Source organism: Lagenorhynchus albirostris, chromosome 5 (assembly GCF_949774975.1).
Source record: "Lagenorhynchus albirostris chromosome 5, mLagAlb1.1, whole genome shotgun sequence".
NCBI lineage: Eukaryota > Metazoa > Chordata > Mammalia > Artiodactyla > Delphinidae > Lagenorhynchus > Lagenorhynchus albirostris.
The window spans coordinates 86,053,455-86,074,965 of record NC_083099.1 but is presented as its reverse complement, the minus strand read 5'-3'; the positions used below and the strand labels follow the sequence as shown (position 1 = coordinate 86,074,965).

Genomic DNA, 21,511 nt, shown 5'->3' with positions numbered 1-21,511 from the left:
ACGGCATGTGGGATCTTCCCGGACCAGGGCACAAACCCATGTCCCCTGCATCGGCAGGTGGACTCTCAAACACTGCGCCACCAGGGAAGCCCAAGAGATATCATTTCTATCTACATACTGAATTCCATTTTATTTTAAGGATTATTCGGCATAAGCAGTATTTAACAATAGAGTTTTGTAGATCATGGTTTTCAGAGATTTCCAGTCCAGGAGATTTTTTTTCTCCCTAAGGCAACTGCCAGTTCTGAAAGTGGCAGCTGAGAGGTTAAGAAATTGAGCGGAGCAATCTGTAGTGTCATGGGCTTAGGGAAAGGCAAAGAATTCCCAGGGTCCTCCAAGAAGAAGGAGCCATTGTAAACACACCTTCCACTGGGCTTTCCATTGCAACCCTGGAGCACTATATCCCACACATATGGATAAACCAGAAATAGACTGGACCTCGTAGGAAGTAAAACCTAATTTCAAGTCATCTCAATCACTGACTGGATGAAACTGATCTAGGATTTTTAGTTGCTTTCCAGAACTAAAAATAAATTTCAGGAGACAACAGCAATATACAGAAACTGAAGCTGATGCTACAGTTTTTGACAGACAAGATCCAGCGTTCAATTATAAAAAAAAAAAACAAACTAGGTATACTAACAAAGAAAAGTCTTGATTGAAAATCAAAAGAAAAAACAGACCAAAGAAACAAAAGTACAAGAAATAGTGATAGAGGTGTTTTCAAAATGGACTTCAAAATAACTCTGATTAATATATTTAAGGCCTTTGAAGGCAATACAGAAAGAAGTCAACTAGGGTCTATAAAAAAGTAGATAATGGAAAAAATAAAAATTCTAGAACTGAAAAATAAAATGACAAAAATTAGAATTCAATAGATTGGTTTAAAAGCAACTAGACACAGCTAAAACTAGAGTTATGAAGCTGGAACAGAATCAGAAAAAATAGAGTAAGGCAGGAGAGAGAAAATACAGATGTAAAATTTTTTAAAAAGGAGTGTAAGATCTACATGGGACATAATGATAATGATTAATATACACAAAATTAGAATCCCACAAGAAGAGACTAAAAAGGTGGACCAGAAGCAGTACTGTGGTTGATAAATGTCTGAGAATTTTCTAAAAACTGAATACAAATGTATTGAAGTACAAGAAATGCAATGACCCACAAGGAAGATATATGAAGAATTTACATCTTTTAACATTACACCATAAAACTCCCAGAAGAGAGCATAAGCAAAACATTCTCTGACATAAATCATACCAATGTTTTCTTAGGTCAGTCTCCCAAGGTGACAGAAATAAAAACAAAAATAAACAAATGGGACCTAATCAAACTTACAAGCTTTTGCACAGCAAAGGAAACCATAAAAAAAAAAGACAACCTATGGAATGGGAGAAAATATTTGCAAATGATGTGACAGACAAGGGCTTAATCTCCAAAATATACAAACAGCTCATACAACTCAACAACAAAAAAACAAACAACCCAATCAAAAAATGGGCAGAAGACCTAAATAGACATTTCTCCAAAGAAGACATATAGATGGCTAGCAGGCACATAAAAAGATGCTCAACATCACTAATTACTAGAGAAATGCAAATCAAAACTACAATGAGGTATCACCTCACACCTGTCAGAATGGCCATCATTAAAAGTCTACAAATAACAAATGCTAGAGAGGGTGTGGAGAAAAGGGAACCCTCCTACACTGTTGGTGGAAATGTAAGTTGGGGCAGCCACTATGGAAAACAGTATGGAGGTTGCTCAGAAAACTAAAAATATAATTACCATACGATCCAGCAATCCCACTCCTGGGCATACACACAGACAATACTATAATTCAAAAGGTACATGCACCCCTATGTTCATAGCAGCACTATTCACAATAGCCCAAACATGGAAACAACCTAAATGTCCACTGACAGATGAATGGATAAAGAAGATGTGGTACATATATACAGTGGAATACTACTCGGCCATAAAAAAGAATGAAATAATGCCATTTACAGCAACATGGATGAAACTAGAGATTATCATACTAACTGAAGTCAAAAAAAAGAAAGACAAATACCATAGGATATCACTTATATGTGGAATCTAAAATATGGCACAAATGAACCTAGCTACAAAACAGAAACAGACTCAGACATAGAGTTCAGACTTGTAGTTGCCAAGGGGGAGGAGGGTGGGAGAGGGAAGAACTGGGAGTGTGGGATTAGCAGATGTAAACTATTATATACAGGATGGATAAACAACAAGGTCCTACTGTATAGCACAGGGAACTATATTCAATATCCTGTGATAAACCATAATGGAAAAGAATATGAAAAAAAAAAGTCTGCATGTATATAACTGAGTCACGTTGCTGTACAACAGAGACTGGCACAACACTGTAAATCAACTGTACTTCAATAAAAAAAAAAAGAAGTTACACCTTTTAACACAAAATCTTCAAAGCAACAAGAGAAAAAAAGATGCATAGGTAACAAAAAATAACAATAAAAAGATGTACATAGGGCTTCCCTGGTAGTGCAGTGGTTAAGAATCCACCTGCCAATGCAGGGGACACAGGTTTGATCCCTGGTCCAGGAAGATCTCACATGCCGTGGAGCAACAGAGCAACTAAGCTCGTGCACCACAACTACTGAGCCTGTGCTCTAGAGCCCGCAAGCCACAACTACTGAGCCTGCATGCTACAACTACTGAAGCCCGCACACCTAGAGGATATGCTCTGCAACAGAGAAGCTACCACAATGAGAAGCCTGCGCACTGCAACGAAGAGTAGCCCCCGCACAGCTACAAAAACCCAATGTAGCCAAAAATAAATTAAAAAAAAAAGATATAGATGGCAGAATGGAAGACAAAAGATGATAAGATATCAAAGTTTTAAAAAGAAAATATACAGAAGAACTAAAAGTTTTAAAGGCAAAATAGGCACAAGGCAAAAAAAAAACCCCAAACTTATATATACATATATATGTGTGTGTGTGTGTATGTGTGTGTATATATATATATATATGTATATATATATGTGTGTATATATATATATATGTATATATATATATAAAATGTGACAATGAGGTGAGGGGGAGGATACACAACACTAAAGTGCCCTAAGATCTTTTTTCTCTAGAGCTAGTAAAAGAATAAATTTGTATCAAATTATATTAAATTAAGGATATATACTATGACCTTTAGCATCACCACTAAAAACAAAATAGTAAAAAAAAAAAAGTATAACTAATAACCTAATAGAGGAGGAAAATTGGGGGGGAAACTACCTAATCATCTGATAGAAGGTGAAAAACCAAACGTAGAATTGGTGTGATAAACAGAAATAATAAGATGGTAGATTTAATCTAAAATATATTAGCCATTACATTAAATATAACAGGACACAGCGTTCTATTAAAATAAAGATTTTACTACAGGATTAAAAAGAAAAGCCTAGCCATGTGCTGCTTACAAAAGACATACTTTGAAATAAGAATATCAAAGGTAAAGGCAAGAAAATAATCATTAACAACTCTCAGAGTTTTGGCTTAGTAACTGGATGGATGGTTGTCCCATTTACTGAAATGGAGATGGAGCAGGTTTGCACAGGGCAAGTGTGATTTAAAAGTTATATTTTGGGGATTTCCCTGGTGGTACAGTGGGTAAGACTCTGTGCTCCCAATTCAAGGGGCCCAGGTTCAATCCCTGGTTGGGGAACTAGATCCTGCATGCATGCCACAACTAAGAAGTCCACATACTGCAACTAAGAAGTCCGCACACCACAACTAAGAAGTCCACATGCCGCAACTAAAGATCCCACGTGATGCAACTAAAGATCCCACATGCCGCAACTAAAGATTCCATGTGCCATGACTAAAACCCAGAGCAGCCAAAATAAAAATAAATATTAAAAAAAAGTTATATTTTGGACATGTCCATTTTGAGGTGCCAAGTAGTGATGTCAAGTTGGACATACAAGTCCGAATATGAGAGGAGAGGTCAAGACTAAAGATAAAAATGAAATTTATTGGCATATATTTGATATTTAAAATCTTGGGACCAGATAAAATCATCTAGCAAGAAAGAGGGCACCCAAGACCACATCCTAGAGTACTTCAAAGTTCAAAGCTAGTTCAACATATAAGAAGCCAGCAAAAGAGTCTAAAAAGGAGTGGCCAGCAGATGGTGGTGTCATGGAAGCCAAAAAAGAAAATGCTTTAAGAAGAATGGAGGGTTAACTTTATCAAATGTTTTTGAGAGGTCAAATGGACAGAGAAGTGACCACTGAGCTTGGCAGTAGGAAAATCTTTGATGACTTCAAGTGGTGGAGCTAGAAACCTGACTGGAATGTGTTAAAAACCAAATAGGATGTGAAGAAATGAAGCCAGTGACTACAGACAATTCTTTCAAGTTTTCCTATAAAGGAGAAGTGGATGAGAAGAAAAGAGATGTGAAAGAAAAAAATCAAGTACTAGGAGCATGTTTATGTGCTGACGATAAGAAATGAGTAAACAGAGAGAGGTTGAAGATACAGGAGACCAGCCAGTTTATTTCAGAAGTAAAATCTTTGAGAAAGTGAGAGGGGATGGGATCAAGAGGCCATTTGGAATAGTGTCCTTGGAAAGTTGCAGGGGACCATTCACCAATTGTTAACAGTAGCAGACAAACTTGTATGGATCTCCATAGGACATTAGATCTCATTAAGACAAGATAAGGAAATTCCATCTGATTGTTTTTATTTCATTTTCTCAGTGAAATGTGAGATGGGAATTCCTTGGCAGTCCAGTGGTTAGGACTCTGTGCTTTCACTGCCGGGGCCTGGGTTCAATCCCTGGTCAGGGAACTAAGATCCTGTAAGCCACTCAGTGGGGAAAAGAAAAAAATGAAAAAAAGGAAAAGGAAAAAGAAAAGAAATGTGAGATAAAGTTATCATTAGAAGTTGAGGGAAGGTACAAAATGATTGATGGGAGAAGAATTAAAGCGATAGTTTGGAAAGTGGGAAAGTGAACATGGCTGGGCAGTAGAACCAGCCTGCACTGTGAGTACTGATTTGAGAACTGTGGTCGTGCCTTCAAAATGAGACTGGTTTTCTGCAGCATCTGCTTGGATACAGGCACAGAGTTGGCAAATAGTTGAGTCAAGCAGGGTTAGTGTCACTTCTTCTGAACTATGCCTTGACCTTGTATGCTGGTGTAGTTTAATGGTTAAGAGTGTGGACTCTAGACCCAGACTGCCTGAGTCCAGATCCTGGTTCCACCCCTCATTAATTATACAACCTCAGATAAGTTACCTAACCTCTCCACTCCTTGGTTTCTTCTTATGTAAAATGCAAATTATGAAGAGTGCTTATTTTATAGGGTGGTCACTTAGAATGGTGACTGGTATATAATAAGCAGGTTTCCAGATTTAGCAAATAAAAATACAGAATGAATGTTAACTAAACTTATTGTGGTAATCATTTCATGATACATGCAAGTCAAATCATTATGCTATATACCTTAAATTATACAAAGCTGCCTGTCAATTATATCTCAGTAAAACCAGGAAAAAAGTTTTTAAATGCAGGATGCACAGTTAATTTGAATTTCAGATAAACAACAAATATGTTTTTAGTATAAGTATGTCCCATGTAATACTTATCTGGCACCCCTAAAGGTAAGCATTAAATATGTTTGTCAGGGCTTCCCTGGTGGCGCAGTGGTTGAGAGTCCGCCTGCCGATGCAGGGGACACGGGTTCATGTCCCGGTCCAGGAAGATCCCACATGCCACGGAGTGGCTGGGGCCGTAAGCCATGGCCACAAGCCATGGCCGCTGAGCATGCACGTCCGGAGCCTGTGCTCCGCAACGGGAGAGGCCACAACAGTGAGAGGCCCGCGTACCGCAAAAAAAGAAAAAAAAAAGTTTGTCAAATAATTAATAATTCTTGCATATGTTTCAAGGACACTAGAACTCTATCATATTACTGTACAGTTGTTTCTGTGCTTCTCTCCCTCATGATATGAGGGAACTTTCAGAAGGCAGGATCATGTCTTAATTATTCCTTTACCCCATGAACCCCACACAACAGTAGCCATCGATAATTGTTTCATGAAGCACAGAAGATAAAAGGTCAAGGCACTAATACATGGAATCCTAATGTGCCTCCATCACTACTTCCTATCCTTCTTGCTGCTTGTCTCCTTAGAAGTTGCCATCAAAGATGTATTTCTAAGAACTGTTGAAGAGGAATGGAGTTAACTCTCATCACTCCTTATAGCAACAGTACTCAGCTAGGCAGTCTCCTGGCCTGGCCAAAGATCTGATACCAATTATGAATTAGAGATAATAATTGACATAAAAGTATATGTGAAAAAAAAAAGTATATGTGAAAGAGTACTTTTTTGGTGAATGGAATTGAAATTTGTGACAAATTCATAATGAAGGAAATCTTGTTTGCAATAGATAAATAAAATATTTTATAAGGGTAGAAAATATATAGGGGATGTAACTGTCACATTATTGTAACATTTGCAGGTACTTGTCTCGCATTTTTCTCTTCTTCCTTATTAGCCAAGTCCCAATTTCACTCAGGGGGGCAATGTGACCATCTAAAAACAGTCAGCTTCCCAGACTTCCATGCAGCCACACAGCATAGTTGTAGATAATGAAAGGTAAGCAAAAGTCTAGTGGACTGTGCTGCCATCATATTCAAAATTTTAAAATGATAAACACAGCTGGAAAACCCCTTAGCCCTTTGCCCTTCTACCTTTAATTCTCCTCCCCTTTGACCTTCTGAAATGTGTGATTGTCATAGATAACAGATACAATAAGTAGACTTATAAAACATATTAAGATGATATAAAAACAAACACATTCATTCATCAAAATTCACACCTTCGGTAGTAGTTAATAGCTGAAGTCTTACCATAGAGTAAGGAAGTAAGAAAGTGATGGAAAATAATACCTATAATTAGATTAGGGTTGAGATAAAAATTTATTACATTATTACTTACCAAAGAAACCCAGAACTTCCCTGGCCCAGAGTAAAATCCACAGAGGATGTGACAGGGGGTTAAAGGAATAAAGATTTCGGGTAATGGTTCCTCCTCCTCCTCCTCCTCTTCCTCCTGGAGTTCCTTTTCTCCATCTTCTCCCATCTCTGCTTCTAGGCTTTTCCTCCTTTCTTCCCTTTCCTTCTCCTTCAACTCCTTTTGTTTCTTTCTCTTTGCAATTTCTATTAATCTCTTGTGCAAAAGAGATATTGAGATAAAAAAAACTGTAATTCATTCATTCATTCACACTATTATTAAAGAAAGTAGGAGGAAGACAGAGTCCTAGAAAAATTTACAGCTCTAATGTAACAAATAATGTCATTTAAAGATTATTATCAAGTTGGGAATATATTTTTATTGTTAAAATTTTCAAATCTTTGGAATGACTTTCTTCATAACTCCTATTGATACTGGTTTTACAGAAATTATTTTGCCTTTTTTTTCCTAATAGAGAAGTTAAATATAGCTTCTCTCAGAGCCTATCACTGTCAATCCATGAATTTGGTGGATTGACATAGTCCACGGGGGAACCTGGCTCTATCTTTAGCGGTACAGTGATTTAGGCCCTCAGCCTCTATCAACTGGCTACTGCAAAAGCCCCCTAGCACTGGCATCCCTACCTCCCATCTTTTACCTCTTTATTCCATTTACCTCTTAGAATTAAGTTCCAAATTTATATGATCTCATCACATCAATCGTCTCCTCAAAAATTCAAAATGGATTCCAATGGCCCCAAAATTAAATTAAAACATCTTGGCTAACATTTAAGGGGTTCCATGTGGTGGTCACAGACTCCTGTCACACCCCTCCACAAATTGCATCCCTCTGCTTCATGGTCCATTCTTCATTTCTCGAAAACTCCAAAACTCTTGCAACTCTGCCTTCCCTCAGGATGTTCTCCCAGCTTTTATTGCCTTCCTCCTCATTTTCAACCTGTCAAAATCCTTCCCATTCTTTAAATACTAAATATCACCTCCATGAAGTCATCCTTGACCTCCTCTCACCCCTCTATCAGAATCATATATTCTTTCCTCTGCGTGCCCCTAAAATTCTTTTCTTTGCACTGTGATTTTAATATCTACTCATTACCACCTTCTAATACAATAAGCTGCTTTCTACCAAATAAGCTCCTTAAAGTAAAAGTCTATGTCTTATTCTTCTTCTTCGTATTTTCCCAGCACTTAACACAGGATATTTTATATTCTAAGAAAGAAAAAAAATTAGAAGACAATGCTTCAAGGGTATTTCGTACCAGAATCTTAGATTTGATACTTGAGAAATGGAAACATTTTATACACATGTCTTTGATTTCATAGGAAACTACATCATGGTCCTCCTCCTCCTCCTTTATAGTTGGAAATGGAGCTTCAAGAACATAGTCATTCTCACAAATAATCAGTAAAGTACTTTCAGGCTAAAAACAAAATTAAAACATATCATTTACATTTAGGCAAATTTTTAGAAGCACAGTTCATAAAGATTTTAAACCAGGGAAACTATAATTGCTATGTATATTAGCCATTTTTAAAAGATACTTATTACCAGTAATAACCACAGTGAGGAACTTAGTCAATCTTATTAATCACTATACACAATTATTAGTACAATTATATCATTAATTAATGAGTTAAGTGTTAAAATTAGATTTAGATTCATTTCCCTTATAGATGCCATATTTTCTGAGCCAAAATTTGGTTGTGAAATGTTATCCCAAACAGCAGAATATTAAAATTAGGACTGCCAAGGAAAATCTGCAGTATGTGAATGGCATATACAACCTCAGCCTCCTTTGACTGATCATCCTCTCTCTGCCTGAGTTCATTTAATGTGGATGTCCCCAAGATTTTTGTTCACTTCCCTCTTCTTTCTCTCCATAAACATGCCCTGGGAAATCTTATAGCCAATCAAGGCTTCATTACCACTCACAAGCAATTAGACTGCAGATTAATCTCTCTAGTCCAGTCCAAAATCATGTATTTAACCATGTGTGGGAAATCCCCATCTTGATAGTCTACAGAAACGTTATTCAAAATGTTTATTTGAAATGTTTATTCATTCAGTTATTCTATTCTATACTTATTATATACCTATTATGTGTTCAGAATTTTGTAGAGGGCTAGAGGCAAAATTATAACAAGAAAAATAGGGATTGTCTCTGCCATCATGAAGCTTACCTCCAATGGGAGAGCCTGTCATTTAACAAATCATATAAATAAATGTAAATTATAACTGCAGTAAGTGTTGCAGAGATACCACAAGAGTAAGGAGGTTGTACAAGGCTTCCTGAGAAGGTGGTACCTAAGTCTCAAGGTGAAGGATGAGTAGAAGATAGTTTTATAATGACTTAGGGGAGGGTTTGAGGGAGCATGCTATGTAAAGGACATACCATGTGCAAATATCATGTGGCACATTTGGGCTTTTAAGAAAGTTGTGGCCTTGGTGGTATCACCTAGGTGAAGAGAACAGAGTGAGAAGAGAGACGGGGACACAGCCTCGGGGAAACAACACTCAACGGCTGAGTAAGAGAGACTGAGAAGGAGTGACAAGATGTAAGAGAAGGAACAAGGAGAGCATAATGTCCCCCAAATCAAACAAAGATGGTATTTCAAAGAGGAAGTGAGGCTCAACAAGGTCAATTGAGGCTAAGAGGGCAAGAAGATAAGAACTAAAACTGTTAAATGGATACCACCGGTATCTTTAGAGGAGCTGATCTGGTGGAATTATGAGACACAAGAAACTCGTAAGAATGTGTAAAGGACGGAGTAGGTGTAAGGAAATGCAGTTCGTGGGAATAAACAATCCCCTTAAGAAAATTGGGAGGAGAAACATGGAGCAGTGACTGGAGGAGAACATGAAGTCAAGGAATTTATTTTTTATACATGAGAGTTTTGAATATATTTAAATACTGATGGAAATAATCCATTTAACAAGTAAGGTTAAATTTATATGACAGAAAAGAGAAAATAAATGTGTGAAATGTTGAAAAAAGTGGGAGTAGAATCCAAAGGTCACAAGGGAGAATTGGCCTCAAGTAGGAAGGCACACAGCACCTCTATTGTAAAAAAAAAAAAAAAAAAAAAAAAGGGAAGAGGAGCAGGTACATGAAGAGGTAACAGGATTTTACGTTTGGTAGTGGGAAGTTAAAGGAGCTCCTGGCAGAGGGCTCCTACTCTATGAAATAAGTGATGCTGAGAATGAGAGTGAGCGAACTAGTGGGAGGCTTGAAGCTTTGAGGAGAGGAGAAGTTTTTAAGTGTTCATTGTGGGTGAAAGAGAATTGATAAGAACAATGTCATAGGATTGCTAAGCCATACCATGAATTGTGTTGAGGCCATTTGAGTCACTAAATTATGGAGAAGCTAATCTTCTCTGATGTATGACTACCTCCAGCTGCCCTTGGTAATCACTGTAGGCAAATACAAATCAGTTGGGGGCATTCAGGGATGGATTTTTGCCAGAAGTGTATGAAAAAAAGAGAAGGGAGCTCAAGGCATTGGAAGAGTGCTATTGAACCCTACTGAAAAGAATCATTACATTTAAGCCGGATATAGGGGAACTTAAGACAAGAGTGGACTAATGAGTGAGGAAAAGCAAATGGTGAATGAACAAGGGGTGCCTGTGACTTCAGAGAACAAGTAGAGCAGAAGTAGCTAAGTTAACAGGCTGGAGAGAAGAGAGGTTGAGGTTAGAATGTGAGATATCAGAATAGTAGACTTTTAAAGTTGAGTTCTTACAAGACGTTGTAGTCTGAATCATGTCCCTCCAAATTCTTATGCAGAAGTCCTAACCCCCAGTATCTCAGAATGTGACTGTATTTGGAGATGGGGCCTTTAAGCAGGTAATTATGTTACAATACAGTTGTTAGGGTGGGTCCTAATCCAATAGGACTGGTGTCCTTATAAGAAGGGGAGATTAGGACACAGAGGAAAAATCATGTGAGGACACAGTGAGAAGGTGGCCATCTGCAAGGCAAGGAGAGAGGTCTCAGAAGAAATCAAACCTGTCAGCACCTTGATCTTAAACTTCTAGCCTAAAGAACTGTGAGAAAATAAATCCCTGTTCTTTAAGCCACCCAGACTGTGGTATTTTGTTATGGAGGTCCTAGTAAACTAATAAACTGTGGTAATAGTGCCCAGTGGATGGCTGTGAACGTGTGTGGATAAACTGTAAAGGTCATGGGAAATGAAGAGGTCAAGAAGCTCAGAGGCTGATGTGATTTGATTGACTAGGCACATGGTGTTAATATCATTCAGTATAATTATTTACACTTCGGATAAAGAGAAAGATAACCATATTCTCAAAATTTTAATAAAGGGGCAGGCTTGACCAGGTGGTCAGATGATAACGGCAATATAAAAAGATAGAAGGTGATATAGCCAAGTTACAAGAGCCTCAGAGGAGCTGTGTTTGTATTTTATGAGTCAAGTCATAAAAGTAATAAGTATTGTCACAAATGAAATAAAAGTTAACTATTACACTTCTCTCCCTGACCCCAAACATATATAATGAATGCTAAAAAGTTGATGTGTATCCTTTCACACTTTTCTCCTCAGAATAGAATTTTTTTGAGTACAGAAAAGGGTATTCATTTATTCATTCAGTGAAGATATGGTCAATCCATATCCATGAAGATAAAATAACCAGACACATTAGAAATAAGACATCAAAAGTGAGAGTCAACAAAACAAATACCAAAAAAATCCATAAAGACTTCAGATGTTGAAATTAACAGACTCAGTCCAAAAAACAATTATGCTTACTATATGTAAAGGAATATAGAAGTATCCACAGGAAGCAAAAAAAATATAAAACTAACAACACAAATATGACAAACAACCAAATAAAACTTCAAGAACTAAAAAATACAGAAGTTGAAAATAAGATCACAAAGGATGGCTTTAACACCAGATAACTGAAGAGATTACTAGTCAGTAGAAAATATGAGAAGAAATCTGTAAAATACAGCCTGGAGAGATTTTTTTAAGCTAGAAAATATGGAAGATCTGTCATTTATACGACAGAAAAAACCAGTGTGAAATTTTGGAAAAAGTAGGAGTAGAGACAGAGAAAGTTAAACAAAATGAGAGGACAGAGGAATTTGTTACAAACAAAAGAACAAGGGAAAAAACCCTTAAAAAAAAAACGATTAATGAAACAGAAACAATTTACCAGATAAAGAGCTCAAAGCATTAGTAATACATATGCTAACTGAATTTGAAAAAAGAATAGATGAACACGTGAGAATTTTAACAAAAACTAGAAAAATATTAAAAATAATCAGAGCTGAAGAATACAGTAACAAATGAAAAACACACTAGAAGGAATTAGAGCAAACTAAGTGATACAGAAGAAAGCATAAGTGATCTTGAAGGAAGAATAATGGAAATCACCCAATCAGAATAGCAAAAAGAAAAAAAAATTTTAAATGAGGATAGTTTAAGGGACCTCTGGGACACCATCAAGCATACTAACATTCCCATTATAGAGATCCGAGAAGGAGAAGAGAGAGAGAGAAAGGGGTTGATAATCTATTTGATGAAATTATGGCTGAAAACTTCCCAAACCTGCAGAAGGAAATAGATATCCAGGTAAAGGAAGCACAGAGATTCCCAAACAGGATAAACCACAAGTGAAGAAACTAAAAGAACACAGAAGAACTACAAAAACAGCCAGAAAACAAGTAACAAAATAGCAATAAGTACATGCCTATAAATAACTACTTTAAATGTCAATGGACCAAATACTTCAACAAAGAATTATGGGTGGCTCATTGGGTCTTTTAAAAAAAGACCCATCCATATGCTGCTTACAAAAGACTGACTTCAAAGCTAAAGACACACAGAGACTGAAAATGAGGGGACGGAAAAATATATTTCATGCAAATGGAAATGACAAGAAAGCTGGGGTAGCAATACTCATATAGGACAAAGCAGACCTTAAAACAAATTTTACACAAAAGACAAAGAAGGGCACTATGCAGTGATTAAGGGATCAATACAGGAAGAGAATATAACATTCATTAACATATATGCATCTGGGACTTCCCTGGTGGTCCAGCAGCTTAGGCTCTGCACTCCCAATGTAGGAGACCCAGGTTCAATCCCTGGTCAGAGAACCAGATCCCACATGCCACAGTGAAGTTCCTGCAGGCCACAACTAAAGATCCTGCATGCTGCAACTAAGACCCAGCACAGCCAAATAAATAAATAAATATTTTTTAAATGTTTCTAAAAAACATATGCACCTAATATAGGAGCACCTAAAAATATAAGGCAAATATTAACAGACATGAAGGAAAAAATTGACAATAATACAATAATAGTAGGGGAACTTTAACACCCCACTAATGTCAATGGACAGATCATCCAGACAGAAAATCAATAAGGAAGTGGTGGTTTTTAATGACACATTAGACCAGTTGGACTTAATAGATAAATATAGAACATTCCATCCCCAAACCGCAGAATACATATTATTGTCAAGTGCACATGGCACTTTCTCTAGGACAGAACACATGCTAGGCCACAAAACAAGTCTCAACAAATTTAATAGAACAGAAATGATATCAAGCACTTTTTCCAACAACATGGTATGAAATTAGAAATCAATTACACGAAGAAAATTGGCAAAAACACAAATATGTGGGGTCTAAACAACATGCTACTGAAAAACCAAAGGGCCAATGAATAAATCAAAGAGGAAATCAGCAAATATCATGAGACAAATGGAAATAAAAACACAACTTTCCAAAAGCTATGGACACAGCAAAAGCAGTTCTAAGATGAAGTTTATAGTGATGCACGCCTATTTCAAGAAACAAGAAAAATATCAAATAACCTAACCAACCACCTAAAGGAATTACAAAAAGAAAACAAAGCCAAAAGAAATCAGCAGAAGAAAGGAAATAAAGATCAGAGAGGAAATAGAGACCCAAAAAAACAGAAAACAGCAATGAAATCAAGAGCTGTTTTTTTTTTTTAACAAAACATGAACAAAATTGATTATCTTTTAGCCAGGATCATTTAGAAGAAAAGAGAGAGGACCCAAGTAAACAAAATAATAAATGAGAGAGGAGAAATTAGAACTGACATCACAGAGAAACAAAAACATCACAACAGAATACTGTGAAAGGTTATATGCTAACAAATTGGATGACCTAGAAGAAATGGATAAATTTCTAGAAACATACAATCTACATAAACTGAATCAGAAAGAAATATACAATTTGAACAGACCAATCACTAGTAGTGAAATTGAATTAGTAATCAAAAACCTCCCAGCAAACAAGTCGATGACTTCACAGGGGAATTCTACCAAATATATAAAAAGATCTAATACCTATCCTTCTCAAACTGTTCCAAAAAATTGAACACTTCCAAATTCATTCTATGAGGCCACCATTACCCTGATACCAAAACCAAATACACTACAAAAAAAAGAAAATTACAGGTCAATAGCAAAAATCCTGAACAAAATATTAGAAAACAAAATTCAGCAATATGTAGAAAAGATCATATATAAAAAGGATCATACAGCATGATCAAGTGGGATTTATTCCAGAGATGCAAGGATGGTTCAATAACCACAAAACTCAATATGATACAGCATGTTAAAAAAATGAATGGTAAAAATCACATTATCTCCACCAGGAAGCCTACACAACCCACTGAACCAACTTTAGCCACTGGGGACAGACACCAAAAACAACGGGAACTATGAATCTGCAGCCTGCAAAAAGGAGACCCCAAACACAGTAAGATAATCAAAATGAGAAGACAGAAAAACACACTGCAGATGAAGGAGCAAGATAAAAACCCACCAGACCTAACAAATGAAGAGGAAATAGGCAGTCTACCTGAAAAAGAAGTCAGAATAATGATAGTAAAGATGATCCAAAATCTTGGAAATAGAATAGACAAAATGCAAGAAACATTTAACAAGGACCTAGAAGAGCTAAAGATGAAACAAGCAATGATGAACAACACAATAAATGAAATTAAAAATACTCTAGATGGGATCAATAGCAGAATAACTGAGGCAGAAGAATGGATAAGTGACCTGGAAGATAAAATAGTGGAAATAACTACTGCAGAGCAGAATAAAGAAAAAAGATTGAAAAGAACTGAGGACAGTCTCAGAGACCCCTGGGACAACATTAAACGCACCAACATTCGAATTATAGGGGATCCAGAAGAAGAAGAGAAAAAGAAAGGGACTGAGAAAATATTTGAAGAGATTATAGTTGAAAACTTCCCTAATATGGGAAAGGAAATAGTTAATCAAGTCCAGGAAGCACAGAGAGTCCCATACAGGATAAATCCAAGGAGAAATATGCCAAGACACATATTAATCAAACTGTCAAAAATTAAATACAAAGAAAGCATATTAATAGCAGCAAGGGGAAAAAAACAAATAACACACAAGGGAATCCCCATAAGGTTAACAGCTGATCTTTTAGCAGAAACTCTGCAAGCCAGAAGGGACTGGCAGGACATATTGAAAGTGATGAAGGAGAAAAACTTGCAACCAAGATTACTCTGCCCAGCAAGGATCTCATTCAGATTTGATGGAGAAATTAAAACCTTTACAGACAAGCAAAAGCTGAGAGAGTTCAGCACCACCAAACCAGCTTTACAACAAATGCTAAAGGAACTTCTCTAGGCAAGAAACACAAGAGAAGGAAAAGACCTACAATAACGAACCCAAAACAATTTAGAAAATGGGAATAGGAACATACATATCGATAATTACCTTAAATGTAAATGGACTAAATGCTCCCACCAAAAGACACAGATTGGCTGAATGGATACAAAAACAAGACCCATATATATGCTGTCTACAAGAGACCCAATTCAGACCTAGAGACACATACAGACTGAAAGTAAGGGGATGGAAAAAGATATTCCATGCAAATGGAAACCAAAAGAAAGCTGGAGTAGCAATTCTCATATCAGACAAAATAGACTTTAAAATAAAGACTATTAGAAGAGAACAAAGAAGGACACTACATAATGATCAAGGGATCGATCCAAGAAGAAGATATAACAATTGTAAATATTTATGCACCCAACATAGGAGCACCTCAATACATAAGGCAAATACTAACAGCCATAAAAGGGGAAAGCGACAGTAACACATTCATAGTAGGGGACTTTAACACCCCACTTTCACCAATGGACAGATCATCCAAAATGAAAATAAATAAGGAAACACAAGCTTTAAATGATACATTAAACAAGATGGACTTAATTGATATTTATAGGACACTCCATCCAAAAAAAACAGAATACACATTTTTCTCAAGTGCTCATGGAACATTCTCCAGGATAGATCATATCTTGAGTCACAAATCAAGCCCTGGTAAATTTAAGAAAACTGAAATTGTACCAAGTATCTTTTCTGACCACAACGCTATGAGACTAGATATCAACTACAGGAAAAGATCTGTAAAAAATACAAACACATGGAGGCTAAACAATACACTACTTAATAACGAAGTGATCACTGAAGAAATCAAAGAGGAAATAAAAAAACACCTAGAAACAAATGACAATGGAGACACGACGACCCAAAACCTATGGGATGCAGCAAAAGCAGTTCTAAGAGGGAAGTTTATAGCAATACAATCCCACCTAAAGAAACAACCTAACCTTGCACCTAAAGCAATTAGAAAAAGAAGAACAAAAAACCCCCAAAGTTAGCAGAAGGAAAGAACTCATAAAGATCAGATCAGAATAAAATGAAAAAGAAATGAAAGAAATGATAGCAAAGATCAACAAAACTAAAAGCTGGTTCTTTGAGAAGATAAACAAAATTGATAAACCATTAGCCAGACTCAACAAGAAAAAAAGGGAGAAGACTCAAATCAATAGAATTAGAAATGAAAAAGGAGAAGTAACAAGTGACACTGCAGAAATAACAAAAGATCATGAGAGATTACTACAAGCAACTCTATGCCAATAAAATGGACAACCTGGAAGAAATGGACAAATTCTTAGAAATGCACAACCTGCCAAGACTGAATCAGGAAGAAATAGAAAATATGAACAGACCAATCACAAGCACTGAAATTGAAACTGTGATTAAAAATCTTGCAACAAACAAAAGCCCAGGACCAGATGGCTTCACAGGCGAATTCTATCAAACATTTACAGAAGAGCTAACACCTATCCTTCTCAAACTCTTCCAAAATATAGCAGAGGGAGGAACACTCCCAAACTCATTCTACGAGGCCAGCATCACCCTGATACCAAATCCAGACAAGGATGTCACAAAGAAAGAAAACTACAGGCCAATATCACTGATGAACATAGATGCAAAAACCCTCAACAAAATACTAGCAAACAGAATCCAACAGCACATTAAAAGGATCATACACCATGATCAAGTAGGGTATATTCCAGGAATGCAAGGATTCTTCAATATACGCAAATCTATCAATGTGATAAACCATATTAACAAATTGAAGGAGAAAAACCATATGATCACCTCAATAGATGCAGAGAAAGCTTTTAACAAAATTCAACACCCATTTATGATAAAAATCCTACAGAAAGTAGGCATAGAGGGAATTTTTCTCAACATAATAAAGGCCATATGTGACCAACCCACAGCCAACATCATCCTCAATGGTGAAAAACTGAAAGCATTTCCACTAAGATCAGGGACAAGATAAGGTTGCCCACTCTCACCACTCTTATTCAACATAGTTTTGGAAGTTTTAGCCACAGCAATCAGAGAAGAAAAGGAAATAAAAGGAATCCAAATCGGAAAAGAAGAAGTAAAGCTGTCACTGTTTGCAGATGACATGATACTATACATAGAGATTCCTAAAGATGCTACCAGAAAACTACTAGAGCTAATCAATGAATTTGGTAAAGTAGCAGGATACAAAATTAATGCACAGAGGTCTCTGGTATTCCTATACACTAATGAGGAAAAATCTGAAAGTGAAAACAAGAAAACACTCCCATTTACCACTGCAACAAAAAGAATAAAATATCTAGGAATAAACCTACCTAAGGAGACAAAAGACCTGTATGCAGAAAATTATAAAACACTGATGAAAGAAATTAAAGATGATACAAATAGATGGAGAGATATACCATGTTCTTGGATAGGAAGAATTAACATTGTGAAAAAGACTCTACTACCCAAAGTAATCTACAGATTCAATGCAATCCCTATCAAACTACCACTGGCATTTTTCACAGAACTAGAACAAAAAATTTCACAATTTGTATGGAAACACAAAAGACCCCGAAAAGCTAAAGCAATCTTGAGAACGAAAAACGGAGCTGGAGGAATCAGGCTATACTACAAAGCTACAGTAATCTTGACAGTATGGTACTGGCACAAAAACAGAAAGATAGATCAATGGAACAAGATAGAAAGCCCAGAGATAAACCCACACACATATGGTCACCTTATCTTTGATAAAGGAGGCAGCAATGTACAGTGGAGAAAGGACAGCCTCTTCAGTAAGTGGTGCTGGGAAAACTGGACAGCTACATGTAAAAGTATGAGGTTAGATCACTCCCTAACACCATACACAAAAATAAGCTCAAAATGGATTAAAGACCTAAATGTAAGGCCAGAAACTATCAAACTCTTAGAGGAAAACATAGGCAGAACACTCTATGACATAAATCACAGCAAGATTCTTTTTGACCCATCTCTTAGAGAAATGGAAATAAAAACATAAATAAGCAAATGGGACCTAATGAAACTTCAAAGCTTTTGCACAGCAAAGGAAACCATAAACAAGACCAAAAGACAACCCTCAGAATGGGAGAAAATATTTGCAAATGAAGCAACTGACAAAGGATTAATCTCCAAAATTTATAAGCAGCTCATGCAGCTCAATAACAAAAAAACAAACAACCCAATCCAAAAATGGGCAGAAGACCTAAATAGACATTTCTCCAAAGAAGATATACAGACTTCCAACAAACACATGAAAGAATGCGCAACATCATTAATCATTAGAGAAATGCAAATCAAAACTACAATGAGATATCATCTCACACCAGTGAGAATGGCCATCATCAAAAAATCTAGAAACAATAAATGCTGGAGAGGGTGTGGAGAAAAGGGAACATTCGGGCTTCCCTGGTGGCACAGTGGTTGAGAGTCCTCCTGCCGATGCAGGGGACACAGGTTCGTGCCCCAGTCCGGGAAGATCCCACATGCCGCGGACTGGTTGGGCCCGTGAGCCATGGCCGCTGAACCCACACGTCCGGAGCCTGTGCTCCACAACGGGAGAGGCCACAACAATGAGAGGCACGCGTACCGCAAAAAAAAAAAAAAAAAACGGAGCACTCTTGCACTGCTGCTGGGAATGTGAATTAGTACAGCCACTATGGAGAACAGTATGGAGGTTCCTTAAAAAACTAAAAATAGAACTACCATATGACCCAGCAATCCCACTACTCGGCATATACCCTGAGAAAACCATAATTCAAAAAGAGTCATGTATGAAAATGTTCATTGCATCTCTATTTACAATAGCCCGGAGATGGAATCAACCTAAGTGTCCATCATCGGATGAATGGATAAAGAAGATGTGGCACATATATACAATGGAATATTACTCAGCCATAAAAAGAAATGAAATTGAGCTATTTGTAATGAAGTGGGTGGACCTAGAGTCTGTTATACAGAGTGAAGTAAGTCAGAAAGAGAAAGACAAATACCGTATGCTAACACATATATATGGAATTTAAGGGAAAAAAATGTCATGAAGAACCTAGGGGTAAGACGGGAATAAAAACACAGACCTACTAGAGAATGGACTTGAGGATATGGGCAGGGGGAAGGGTAAGCTGTGACAAAGCGAGAGAGTGGCATGGACATATATACACTACCAAACGTAAAATAGATAGCTAGTGGGAAGCAGCCGCATAGCACAGGGAGATCAGCTCAGTGCTTTGTGACCACCTAGAGGGGTGGGATAGGGAGGCTCGGAGGGAGGGAGATGCAAGAGGGAAGAGATATGGGCACATATGTATATGTATGACTGATTCACTTTGTTATAAAGCAGAAACATACTATTGTAAAGCAATTATACTCCAATAAAGATGTTAAAAAAATCACATCATCTCAATAGATGCAGAAAAAGCATTTCACGAATTTCAACATCCATTCATGATAAAAAAAAAAAAACAACTTATCAATGTTGGCCTTGAGGGAACATACCTCAACATAAAAAGGGCCGTTTATGACAAACGCAGAGCTATCATCATACTCAATAGTGAAGAACTGAAAGCTTTTCCTATAAAATCGGGAAAAAGACAAGGATGCCCACTCTCACCAATTCTATTAATATTTTTAACATAGTATTGGAAGGCCTGGCAACAGCAATCAAATAAGAAAAATAAGACAAATTGGAAGGGTAGAAGTAAAACTCACTTTTTACAGATGACATGATACTATATATAGAAAAATCTTAAAGTCTGTATTAGAATAAAGTTGCAAAATACAAGATTAATATACAGTCATACACTGTACACATGGTATCAACTACCATCATGCATGATAAACCCACTGGAAAGTTGCTGTTTTACATCCCTTAACCAGGACACCCATGATAAAGGTCAGGACCCAAGGGTCAACATAGTTGGAGATACTTCTGGTAGTCATCTTAGCACTGGATGCCCTGGCCAACAACTAGTTCATCAATATTTTTATAAAATCTTGAGCCATTAGCAATTGTCTGTCTTCCTGATACAGCCAATGGTAGCAACAACATTCCTTATCCAAGGAATATCTTCACTCATAGATACCCAAAAATATAAATCAAGGTCACGTGTCTCTACATGGCTTCATCAGCTTATTCCCTTCAAGCATCCAGACATTGGAAATAATGTTAGAGAAACAATTTATTGGAATTTCCAATCAACCTTTCTTTACTTGGTGTTAGAATATTTTTCCCCTGTAGAGGAGGAAAGAGTTTCTTTCTCCTGAGGTCTTCTGGGGTTTCTATTAGTCTAGAACTACATTATTCCAATTTTCATATTTGAAGATTTCCAAATCACTTGGGTGATCCAACACAGGGCCATAAGTGTGCATTTTAGAGCTATTTAACTTATGGTTCATCTTTATCTTAGTACATAGTTTTGGGGGATATAAGCTTTAGTTAGTGGTTGCCAAGGAGGAGAGGGAGATGGATGGAGGGAGAGTTAGAAAAAAATAGTGAATTAGAATGGATCCTTTAGCTGGTTCCTTGTTTAAACCTTAAAAGAAAAAAAAAAAGCTTAAGTTAGTGAAGGTTTGTCATAATTTCTTCCTTTGCTATGCCCTCATCTTGAACATGAGTCTCCATAGACTAAGGAGGACATCAAAAAGATAGCCAATTTTTGGGCTTCCCTGGTGGTGCAGTGGTTGAGAGAGTCCGTCTGCCGATGCAGGGGACACGGGTTCGTGCCCCGGTCCGCATGGGTCCCACATGCCGCGGAGCCGCTGAGCCTGCACGCCCGGAGCCT

At 37.0% G+C, this 21,511-nt stretch overlaps 1 protein-coding gene across 1 annotated transcript in view; it reads right to left on the bottom strand.

Moving 5' to 3' along the window:
* Positions 1-21,511, bottom strand: part of CFAP44 (cilia and flagella associated protein 44) — a 132,393-nt gene that overhangs the window by 58,017 nt on the left and 52,865 nt on the right. The window contains exons 16-17 of the mRNA XM_060149045.1: positions 8,282-8,443; positions 6,991-7,221 (exon numbers count right to left, since the gene is read on the bottom strand). Of these exons, the coding sequence (XP_060005028.1) occupies positions 6,991-7,221; positions 8,282-8,443 (393 nt within the window). The remainder of the gene's footprint in view (positions 1-6,990; positions 7,222-8,281; positions 8,444-21,511) is intronic.